The sequence below is a fragment of the Salmo trutta genome, unplaced genomic scaffold, assembly GCF_901001165.1.
Source record: "Salmo trutta unplaced genomic scaffold, fSalTru1.1, whole genome shotgun sequence".
NCBI classification, from domain to species: domain Eukaryota; kingdom Metazoa; phylum Chordata; class Actinopteri; order Salmoniformes; family Salmonidae; genus Salmo; species Salmo trutta.
The window spans coordinates 76,868-89,479 of NW_021822913.1; the positions used below are offsets into that span (position 1 = coordinate 76,868).

The 12,612-nt window shown below is 46.2% G+C and overlaps 1 protein-coding gene across 1 annotated transcript; it reads right to left on the reverse strand.

The window, feature by feature from the left end:
- Positions 1-10,157: 10,157 nt before the first annotated feature.
- Positions 10,158-11,654, reverse strand: LOC115187171 (macrophage mannose receptor 1-like). The gene is made up of 4 exons (XM_029746318.1): positions 11,488-11,654; positions 11,138-11,280; positions 10,814-10,922; positions 10,158-10,433 (listed from the first exon to the last, which is right to left on the reverse strand). Exons 1-4 carry the CDS (start codon positions 11,582-11,584, stop codon positions 10,273-10,275), a joined length of 510 nt encoding a protein of 169 aa, XP_029602178.1. The 5' UTR covers positions 11,585-11,654; the 3' UTR covers positions 10,158-10,272.
- Between the last annotated feature and the right edge of the window lie 958 nt (positions 11,655-12,612).

Here is a 12,612-nt window from a genome sequence, read left to right on the forward strand (position 1 = left end):
CGGAAAGGCAACCAGGACCATGGGCTGTTCCTACCGCTGATGTCCTCCTCCTCCTGGACACATACCCCGGGGTACTGGGGCGGGGCCGTGGGCGGGACGGCTATGGGGGGAACCAACCAATAGGATTACAGCACTGCACAGGGATCCACCAATAGGATCTCCTCTCTGGAAGAAACTAGCGTATGGGATTACGGCGCTGAATAGGGACCTACAAATAGGTCTGCTGGGGTAGGAGACTGTCACACCTGGTGACTACTAACACACTGGGGTAGGTACCTGTCTCACCTGGTGACTACTAACACACTGGGGTATGTACCTGTCTCACCTGGTGACTACTAACACACTGAGGTAGGTACCTGTCTCACCTGGTGACTACTAACACACTGGGGTAGGTACCTGTCTCACCTAGTGACTACTAACACACTGGGGTAGGTACCTGTCTCACCTGGTGACTACTAACACACTGGGGTAGGTACCTGTCTCACCTGGTGACTACTAACACACTGGGGTAGGTACCTGTCTCACCTGGTGACTACTAACACACTGGGGTATGTACCTGTCTCACCTGGTGACTACTAACACACCAGGGTAGGTACCTGTCTCACCTGGTGACTACTAACACACTGGGGTAGGTACCTGTTTCACCTGAGGACTACTAACACATTGGGGTAGGTACCTGTCTCACCTGGGGACTTCTAACACACTGGGGAAGGAGCCTGTCTCACCTGGTGACTACTAACACACTGGGGTAGGTACCTGTCTCACCTGGGGACTACTAACACACTGGGGTAGGTAACTGTCTCACCTGGGGACTACTAACACACTGGGGTAGGTACCTGTCTCACCTGGGGACTACTAACACACTGGGGTAGGTAACTGTCTCACCAGGGGACTACTAACACACTGGGGTAGGTGCCTGTCTCACCTGGGGACTACTAACACACTGGGGTAGGTGACTGTCTCACCTGGTGACTACTAACACACTGGGGTAGGTACCTGTCTCACCTGGTGACTACTAACACACTGGGGTAGGTACCTGTCTCACCTGGTGACTACTAACACACTGGGGTAGGTACCTGTCTCACCTGGTGACTACTAACACACTGGGGTAGGTGACTGTCCCACCTGGTGACTACTAACACACTGGGGTAGGTGACTGTCTCACCTGGTGACTACTAACACACTGGGGTAGGTACCTGTCTCACCTGGGGACTACTAACACACTGGGGTAGGTACCTGTCTCACCTGGTGACGACTAACACACTGGGGTAGGGTACCTGTCCTCACCTGGTGACTACTAACACACTGGGGTAGGTACCTGTCTCAACTGGTGACTACTAACACACTGGGGTAGGTGACTGTCTCACCTGGTGACTACTAACACACTGGGGTAGGAACCTGTCTCACCTGGTGACTACTAACACACTGGGGTAGGTACCTGTCTCACCTGGGGACTACTAACACACTGGGGTAGGAGACTGTCTCACCTGGGGACTACTAACACACTGGGGTAGGTACCTGTCTCACCTGGTGACTACTAACACACTGGGGTAGGTGACTGTCCCACCTGGTGACTTCTAACACACTGGGGTAGGTACCTGTCTCACCTGGTGACTACTAACACACTGGGGTAGGTGCCTGTCTCACCTGGTGACTACTAACACACTGGGGTAGGTGCCTGTCTCACCTGGTGACTACTAACACGCTCGGGTAGGTGACTGTCTCACCTGGTGACTACTAACACACTGGGGTAGGTACCTGTCTCACCTGGTGACTACTAACACACTGGGGTAGGTACCTGTCTCACCTGGTGACTACTAACACACTGGGGTAGGTACCTGTCTTACCTGGTGACTACTAACACACTGGGGTAGGTACCTGTCTCACCAAGAGACTACTAACACACTGAGGTAGGTACCTGTCTCACCTGGTGACTACTAACACACTGGGGTGGGTGACTGTCTCACCTGGTGACTACTAACACACTGGGGTAGGAGACTGTCTCACCTGGTGACTACTAACACAGTGGGGTAGGTACCTGTCTCACCTGGTGACTACTATCACACTGTGGTAGCTACCTGTCTCACCTGGTGACTACTAACACACTGGGGTAGGTACCTGTTTCACCTGGTGACTACTAACACACTGGGGTAGGTACCTGTCTCACCTGGTGACTACTAACACACTGGGGTAGGTACCTGTCTCACCTGATGACTACTAACACACTGGGGTCAGTGACTGTCTCACCTGGTGACTACTAACATAACGGGTTCAGTGACTGTCTCACCACTACAGCTGTAAGTCAGTTTGTAGAGCATGGCGCTTCCAACTTCACTATCATGGGTTTGATTCCTGCTGGTACCTCCCATACCAAAATGTTTTCACGCATGACTGTAAGTCGCGTTGGCATAAAAACATGTTATATTACAGTACACTAGCCTTCCTGACAATCTGAACACCTAGGCTGTATCTCAGAGGAACACCGTTTTGTGGTGCTGTAGACGACCCTGTGGTTGAAACCCACCCGTATCCCCCTACAGCAGTCCCCTGACTTCTTCCCATCCACCCAGCACATTCCAAAGCCATCTGGCTCCTACAGATAACCATTAACTTCTATCAATTTAATTTATGAAGCCCTTCTTACATCAGCTGATGTCACAAAGTGCTGTATAGAAACCCAGCCTAAAACCCCAAACAGCAAGCAATGCAGATGTAGAAGCACCTTGTTACTTCTGATGTAACAACCATTCTCTATCACCCCTCAGATACTATAGTATTACTTCTGATCCATCATGTCTCTAGTATAGCAGTGTTCAAAGTTTCACCCAGAATCCAACAGTACCAATAACCTGCCTATTCTGATGAGGAGTCTGTGGCACCTGAAGATACAGCTTGTACTGTACCTCATTCCTATTGAGTCCAATCCACAGTGGTGTCTGCAGCTTCAGAGCCTGCAGCTCCAGGTAGGCTGCTGACAGTTCATCCAGGGTGCTAGCCAGCTGGCCCTCCTCAGCCTCACACTGCATCCGGGCTTCGGGCCATGTACAGTTCTGGGGCAGCACCTTGTAAGAGTCGTTGGCCAGCTTCACCCAGCCTCTAGGTAACACTGTCGGGGCCGGGACTGGGATGCCTGAGTCTAGGAGGGCAGAGCAACACTTAGTCACATTACAAATCAGAGGGCTGAGGATGGAGGACGAGAAGAAGGATGAAGAAGAGGATGAGGAGGAGGAGAGAGAAAGAAGAGGGAGAAAGAAGAAGAGAAGAGGGAATAGAAGACTGTCTATTGCCTCACCAACTTTTGCGCTCGACAGATGATAGGCCACCATGTGTCGTTGCAGGACACTGGGTTCTCCCATTTTCCCAAGATGGGAGGAGGAAGCTGGCCATCACAGCACACTGAGACAAAGATTATACAATAATGGACAACATTCACAGTCCACGACTGACATTTTATTATGTCATATAAGTTAGATGCACTGCTGAGCAAAAATGTAAGGGCTACCACTTTAAAGAATAACATTTTTAATATATATTATATCACGATTTTAATTGTGTGTATTCTCATTTTGATTGTGAGTAGTTTGTTTAAAAATGGATCTTACCTGACTAGCCCGAGAGGAAAGCTATCCATGACCTCTACAATTTGAAAACCAAATGGTGTTATTACAAGGACATTGTTCTAGAGTAGAATGAGCAAACGTAAACGACAGGGATTTAGTCAATGTGTTTCAGTATAATATGTAAACGATGGGGATTTAGTCAATGTGTTTCAATATAATATGTCAACGATGGGGATTTTGTCAATGTGTTTCAGTATAATACGTAACCGATGGGGATTTAGTCAATGTGTTTCAGTATAATATGTAAACGATGGGGGATTTAGTCAAAGTGTTTCAGTATAATATGTAAACGTGGGGATTAGTCAATGTGTTCAGTATAATATGTAAACGATGGGATTTAGTCAATGTGTTCAGTATCATATGTATCTAAAACATATGTACAGTAGGCGTGTCGGTGGGCTGTGTGTGGATATCTGTGTTTGTGTATAAATGGGTGTATCAATATATTAAATAGTAATGAGGATGTCTTGACAGCGTACGTCTTCACCCCCCCAGAGTTACTACTTGGTGGAGCCCCTTAGGCAGCCATTAACAGCTGTGGACCATTTCCAATAAGATTCTACCACTTACCCACAAACTCTTAGCGCGACATATATCCATTGTTTTTGTCAAAACTCTTCAAGCACAGTAAATTTGGTTGGCAATCTTTGATAGACAGCAATATTCAAACTTTGTTCCTGTTTTTTTTAAGCAGATTAAAGTCAGAACTGAGAGACTGTACATTCAGGAGCATTCAACACCTACTGGAAAGCCATTCTAGTGTGTCTTTTGGCATTCAAATGTGTGCAATTAGGCTTTCTTGTCCCTGGGATAGTCCCAGGCTTTCTCTTGTCCCTGGGTTAGTCCAAGGTTTCATGTCCCTGGGATAGTCCCACGGTTTCTAGTCCCTTGGAGAGTCCCAGGGTTAGGGTTTCTTGTCCCTGGATAGTCCCAGGTTTTCTTGTCCCTGGGTTAGTCCCAAGGTTTCTTGTCCCTGGGATAGTCCCTGGTGTTCTTGTCCCTGGAACAGTCCCAGGCTTTCTTGTCCCTGGGATAGTCCCAGGGTTAGGGTTTCTTGTCGCTGGGATAGTCCCAGGGTTCCTGTCATAGTCCAAGGATTTCTTGTCCCTGGGATAGTCGGCTTTCTTGTTCCTGGATAGTCCCAGGGTTTTCATATCCCTGGGATAGTCCCAGGGTTTCCTGTCATAGTCCCAGGATTTCTTGTCCCTGGGATAGTCTCAGGCTTTCTTGTTCCTGGGATAGTCCCAGGGTTTCTTGTCCCTGAGATAGTCCCAGGGTTTCTTGTCCCTGGGATAGTCCCAGGGTTTCTTGTCCTGGGATAGTCCCAGGGTTTCTTGTGCCTGGGATAGTCCCAGGATTTCTTATCCCTGGGATATTCCCAGGGTTTCTTGTGCCTGGGATAGTCTCAGGATTTCTTGTCCCTGGGATAGTCCCAGGGTTTCTTGTCCTTGGGATAGTCCCAGGGTTTCTTGTCCCTGGGATAGTCCCAGGGTTTCTTGTACCTGGATTGTACCAGGCTTTCTTGTCCCTGGGTTAGTCCCTAGTTTCTTGTCCCTGGGTAGTCCCAGGGTTTCTTGTCCCTGGGATAGTGCAAGGTTTTCCAGTCCCTGGAATGGTCCCAGGGTTAGGGTTTCTTGTCCCTGGGATAGTCCCTGGGTTTCTTGTCCCTGGGATAATCCAAGGGTTTCTTGTCCCTGGGATAGTCCCAGGGTTTCTTATCCCTGGGATAGTCCCAGTGTTTCATCTCCCTGGGATAGTCCCAGGGTTAGGGTTTCTTGTCCCTGGGATAGTCCCAGGGTTTTTTATCCCTGGGATAATGCCAGGGTTTCTTGTCCCTGGGATAGTCCCAGTGTTTCTTGTCCCTGGGATAGTCCCAGGTTTTCTTGTCCCTGGGATCATCCCAGGCTTTATTGTCCCTGGGATAGTCCCAGGCTTTCTTGTCCCTGGGGTAGTCCCAGGGTTTCTTGTCCCTGGGGTAGTCCCAGGGTTTCTTTTCCCTGGAATAGTCCCAGGGTTTCTTGTCCCTGGGATAGTCCCAGGGTTTCTTGTCCCTGGGATAGTCCCAGGGTTTCTTGTCCCTGGGATAGTCCCAGGGTTTCTTGTCCCTGGATAGTCCCGGGTTTCTGTCCTGGGATAGTTCCAGTGTTAGGGTTTCTTGTCAATGAATTTTACCAGGCTTTCTTGTCCCTAGAATTTACCAGGCTTTCTTGTCCTTGGGATAGTCCCAGAGTTTCTTGTCCCTGGGATACTTCCAGGGTTAGGGTTTCTTGCCCATGGATAGTCCCAGGGTTTTGTCCTGGGATAGTCCCAGGGTTTCTTGTCCCTGGGATAGACCCAGGGTTTCTTGTCCCTGGGATAGTCCCAGGGTTTCTTGTCCCTGGTATAGTCCCGGCTTTCTTGTCCCTGGATTGTACCAGGCTATCTTGTCCCTGGATAGTCCTAGGCTTTCTTGTCCATGGGATAGTCACAGGCTTTCTGTCCCTGGGATAGTCCCAGGCTTTCTTGTCCCTGGAATTTACCAGGCTTTCTTGTCCCTGGGATAGTCCCAGAGTTTCTTGTCCCTGGGATACTTCCAGGGTTAGGGTTTCTTGTCCATGGATAGTCCCAGGGTTTCTTGTCCCTGGGATAGTCGCAGGGTTTCTTGTCCTGGGATAGTACCAGGGTTTTCAGAAGACTGGGGTAAGCTTTCCTTTTCTTTTTTACCTGGGCTCTGCTCATGTCATGTCTTTTGATCCAGACACCCTCCCCAAAGAGGCTTCCACCAAGTATGAACTCTGGGGTGTTTCCACCAAGTATGAATCTGGGGTGTTTCCACCAAGTATGAACTCTGGGGTGTTTCCACCAAGTATGAACTCTGGGGTGTCCCACCAAGTATGAACTCTGGGGTGTTCCCACCAAGTATGATCTCTGGGGTGTTGCCACCAAGTATGATCTGGGGTGTTGCCACCAAGAATGACCTCTGGGATGTGAAGACATACCAATCAAGACATTCTGTTTTATTTTTTTTATGAATTTAAAACATTTCTCCAACTTTCTTTCACTTTGAATATGTGGAATAGGTTTATATAGATCTGTCAGAAAAAAACATAATTTAAGTCATTTTTTTACTTAATTCTAAGGCAGCAAAATGTGAAGACTGTGCAAAGCGGGTGTAGACTTTCACTAGGTCCTGTGTGTGTACGTCTGTGTTTACTTAAAGTTTAAAGGGACTTTACCTGACTATGGTGATGCCATGGGAACATCTGCGACAGTCCTACAATTAAAACAAAATATGATATTAGGGTTATTTAAGAACATTACTGGTTTAGGGATAAAATGAGCAAATTAAACTCAAAGTAAACTACTACATCATGTCCAGTGTGCCAACCAGTGTTCCAGGCTGTAATGTATCTGTATATTATGTCAAATGTTACTCAATTTTCACCACTAAGCAAATTTAAGGGCTGCTTTGCACAAATTTGAAAGTTGTGAAATGATGTGCAACTTCCAGCGCACGTTTACTGTGAACACTGAGGCTGTACCCACTATAAGTTACAGTTTTACTGTGAACACTGAGGCTGTACCCACTATAAGTTACAGTTTTACTGTGAACACTGAGGCTGTACCTGCTTTAAGTTACAGTTGTAACAGTGGACAAGGAGGCAACTCTGGCTCTTTGATCATAATGTAGGCCTACCAGAGAGGCCATCCATCAAAAACAATGGAGAAAATGCATCCCATAACATTTTAACATGGAAATAGCTGTTCAATCATTCAGTCTACAGTAGCAGCCAATGTGTGGTGTTCAATATAGGCCTACATTCCATGAGACATGCAGGACTTGACATTAACCTGTTGATCCACTTGTCCTTCAGACAAGGTGGTGACTGAATGTGTTGTTTGATGCCAGAAACATGTTACGTTATTATTCCCATACAATTATTACATAGAATCATACAAATTATTCTACCCTCTGCCTATTGGCTACTTAGCTTATTCAAGACCGTCTCAAAATACAACACCGCCCCTTTAAGATATAAAAAAAGCTCTTTACCTGACTGGCTTTTCAAAAATGGCCAGAAATGCACACATTTTGTACTTTTGTAGGAAGAAACCACTGCCCCATTGTTATTATTTTATTTCACCTTTATTTAACCAGGTCGGCCAGTTGAGAACAAGTTCTCATTTACAACTGCGACCTGACCAAGATAAAGCAAAGCAGTGCGACCAAAAACAACACAGTTACACATAAAAAAATATACAGTCAATAACACAATAGAAAAGTCTATATACAGTGTGTGCAAATGAAGTAACGAGGTAAGGCAATAAATAGGCCAATAATGGCGAAAGTAATTACAATTTAGCAGATTTACAAAGGAGTGATATATGCAGATGAGGATGAGGATGTGCAAGTAGTGACACTGGTGTGCAAAAGAGCAGGAAAACAAAACAAATATGGGGATGAGGTAGGTAGGTAGTTGGTTGGATGGGCTATTTACAGATGGACTATATACAGCTGCAGCGATCGGTAACCTGCTCTGACTGCTGATGCTTAAAGTTAGTGAGGGAGATATAAGCCTCCAACTTCAGTGATGTTTGCAGTTCGTTCCAATCATTGGCAGCAGAGAACTGGAAGGAAAGGCGGCCAAAGAGGTGTTGGCTTTGGGGATGACCAGTGAAATATACCTGCTGGAGCGCGTGCTACGGGTGGGTGCTGCTATGGTGACCAGTGAGCTGAGATAAGCAGAACTTTACCTAGCAAAGACTTATAGATGACCTGGAGCCAGTGGGTTTGGCGACGAATATGTAGCGAGAGAGAAGCCAACGAGAGCATACAGGTCACAGTTGTGGGTAGTAATGGGGCTTTGGTGACAAAATGGATGGCACTGTGATAGACTGCATTCAATTTGCTGAGTAGAGTGTTGGAGGCTATTTTGTAAATGACATCGCTGAAGTCAAGAAATGGTAGGATAGTCAGTTTTACGAGGGTATGTTTGACAGCATGAGTGAAGGAGGCTTTGTTGCAAAATAGGAAGCCGATTCTAGATTTAATTTTGGATTGGAGATGCTTAATGTGAGTCTGGAAGGAGAGTTTACAGTCTAACCAGACACTGCGGTATTTATAGTTGTCCACATATTCTAGGTCAGAACCGTCCAGAGTAGTGATGCTAGTCGGGCGGGAGGGTGCGGCCAGCGGTCAGTTGAAGAGCATGCATTTAGTTTTACTTGCGTTTAAGAGCAGTTGGAGGCCACGGAAGGAGTGTTGTATGGCATTGAAGCCCGTTTGGAGGTTTGTTAACACAGTGTCCAAAGAAGGGCATCAGATGTATACAGAATGGTGTCGTCTGCGTAGAGTTGGATCAGAGAATCACCAGCAGCAAGAGCGACATCATTGATGTATACAGAGAAGAGAGTCGACCTGAGAATTGCACCCTGTGGCAGGCCCTCTGATTTGACATAATGAACTCTGTCTGAGAAGTAGTTGGTGAACCAGGCGAGGCAGTCATTAGAGAAACCAAGGCTGTTGAGTCTGCCAATAAGAATACGGTGATTGGCAGAGTCGAAAGCCTTGACCAGTTCGATGAAGATGGCTGCACTCTACTGTCTGTTATTGATACCGGTTATGATATCGTTTTGGACCTTGAGCGTGGCTGAGGTGCACCCATGACCAGCTCAGAAACCAGATTTCATAGCGGAGAAGGTACGGTGGGATTCGAAATGGTCGGTGATATGTTTGTTTATTTGGCTTTCGAAGACTTTAGAAAGGTAGGGCAAGATAGATATAGGTCTGTAACAGTTTAGATCTAGAGTCACCCCCTTTGAAGAGGGGGATGACCGCGGCCGCTTTCCAATCTCCAGGAATCTCAGACGATACGAAAGAGATGTTGAACAGACTTGTAATAGGGGTTGCAAAAATGGCGGCGGATAATTTTAGGAAGAGAGGGTCCAGATTGTCTAGCCCAGCTGATTTGCAGGGATCCAGATTTTGCAGCTCTTTCAGAACATCAGCTGTCTGGATTTGGGTGAAGGAGAAGCGGGGGGGGGGGTGCTGAGCTGTTGGCCGGGGTTGGGGTAGCCAGGTGGAAAGCATGGCCAGACGTAGAGAAATGCTTATTGAAATTTTTGACTGGAAATGAGCTAGAACTGGGCTAATAACTAGTTAACTAGCAAAACATACACCGGTGGCTACATGTAGCTCTCTCTTTGATCTCAGAACAAGAGCATCTACAACCGACCGCTCGTACTGTAGCCTAAACACAGTGAACGGCACAGATCCATATATGGCTATGCAGCTCTGATTGGTAATGTGGCACCGGTCTGTGTAGAGTACAGGCTGAGTCCTGCCTGTCAATAGAATCCTACTCCAATGAGCTCTGCCTACAAGAAAATCTCTTGCATAGTTCGTTTTGTGTCGGTATTTTACATTAAAATTGGCTAACATTGTGCTGATTCGATTACAATTCCCACAGTAGAGCGAAACACTGTCAACTGAAGAGGAAAACTAGAGAAAGGTGAGTGAAGTTCAATCTCGTGCTTCTCTGCATTTTAGGCGGGAACATTGATTATGTCTTATGTGAATGTTTTGTTTATGTTTAAATGTGTAAATGTCTGCTTGGTCGTCATGCCTACGACCAGCTGTGGTATATTGGCCGTGGAACACAACCCTCGGCCCTCATTGCTTAGGTAAATGTGTGTACATGCGTACCTTCATGAGATCGAAGTTTAAGTATTTGACTGCCTGGCCATCGGTCCAAACAAACGCGTCCCGGTTTAAGTTACTCAGTCCAATCCACAGGTCAGTAGCACCAGAAGTCATCTGGGTCGTCAGAAACACTGCAACCATAGAGATAGATAGAGGACTCATCCTTATATCTGTTTCATTATAGCATATGTGACAGCATGAGCAGCACCATAGAGATAGATAGAGGACTCATCTTTAGATCTGTGTCATTATAGAGTCTGTGACAGCATGAGCAGCTCCATAGAGATAGATAGAGGACTCATCCGTATATCCGTTCCATTATAGCATCTGTGACAGCATGAGCAGCTCCATAGAGGTAGATAGAGGACTCATCTTTATATCTGTGTCATTATAGAGTCTGTGACAGCATGAGCAGCTCCATAGAGGTAGATAGATGACTCATCTTTATATCTGTTCCATTATAGCATCTGTGACAGCATGAGCAGCTCCATAGAGGTTAAAATAATCTCACCTTGCTCCTGCCTATTGGTGACGGACGCCAGGTTAGCTCCCATGGATTGGCAGAACGATCTGGCCTCGAGCCAGGTGCTAGGTACCCGGTATCCAGTCAGTTTGTAGCACTATAAACAAATCAATAAGCAATTAATCAAGTTGATTGATTATAGGCAAACACTTTGAGTTAGACTTCCATTCTCAAAGCCTGTTGTAAAACTGTATCGTCTGTTTTCATGTGAAAGACATTTAACATATTATTATTACATAATCATGATTATATCACTCCTCCTGTGTAACCTTTGATCTCTGACCTTAGGATCCATTCTCTCCTCTTACTGACCTTAGACTGGTAGAGGATCCATTCCGGGGGGCAGCCTCCTGTGGGGGGGGCAGTAGGGGGCACGGTGCTGTTCACTGGGGGGGAACCACTCCTCTCACAGATGGACTTCATTTCAGTGCCACAGTTATAATCATGCCAGAAACCTGAACACACAGAAAACACAGTTATAGTCATGCCAGAAATGAACACACAGTTATAGTCATGCTAGAAACCTGAACAGACAGTTATAGTAGACCTAGTCATGCCATTGAGTTATGTGGTAACCAGCCCCAAGATTCTGAATGAAAATAACTCAATGGAAGTTCTTATAAGAGAGATTTTTTTTTGGCCTCATCTCATCTTTAGCTCACCAATGTAGCTAGCCATGGCAACACAGTTCTCATCATTGTTCCTGAAGTCCGGCTGGTTGTTGTCCCATCTCTGGAATACTACTGGGGAACCGTCCATCCACCTGGACAGAACACAGGACACAATAACTCAGAACACAAGAATTCAAGAACACAGTACACAATAACTCAGAACACAAAACATAAGATATTGAATATCCCTTTGAGCATGGTGAAGTTATTAATTACACTTTGGATGGTGTACACCCAGTCACTACAAAGATACATGCGTCCGTAACTAAGATGCTGGAGAGGAAGGAAACCGCTCAGGGAGTTCACCATGAGGCCAATGGTGATATTAAACCAGTGTAATGGCTGTGATAGGAGAAAACTTAGGATGGATCAACAATCACAATACTAACCTAAATGATATAGTGAAAAGAAGGAAGCCTGTACTGAATAAAAAATAAGGCAACAAGGCACTAAAGTAATTTGGCAAAAATTGGGCAAAGAATGTAACTTTTTGTCATGAATACAAAGTGTTTTGTTTGGGGAAAATTCAATACAACACATCACTGAGTACCACTGTCACGCTGCCGCCGTAAGGAAGGCCCACCCGGACCCTCCCCTTTAGAGTCCGCACCTTTAGGGGGGGGTACTGTCATGCCCTGGCCATAGAAAGGGTTTTGTTCTCTATTTTGGTTAGTCCAGGGTGTGACTGGGGTGGGCTTTCTATGTTCTTTTTCTATGTTTTTGTATTTCTTTGTTTTGGGCCGAGTATGGGTCCTAATCAAAGGCAGCTGTCTATCGTTGTCTCTGATTAGGAATCATACTTAGGCAACCTTTTCCCCTCCTGTGCTTTGTGGGATCTTGTGTTTGTGTAGCTGCCTGTGAGCAGCCCAGAACGTCACGCTTCGTTTTCGTCTGTATTGTTTTGGTGAGTTTCATATTTATTAAACATGTGGAACTCTAACCATGCTGCGCCTTGGTCTACTCGTTTAGACGATCGTGACAACCACTCTTCATATTTCAAGCATAGTGGTGGCTGCATCATGTTATGGGTATGCTTGTCATCGTTAACCTCTCTAGGGTCGGCGGGACGAAATCGTCCCACCTACGTAACAGCCAGTGAAATCCCGTGGCGCGTTT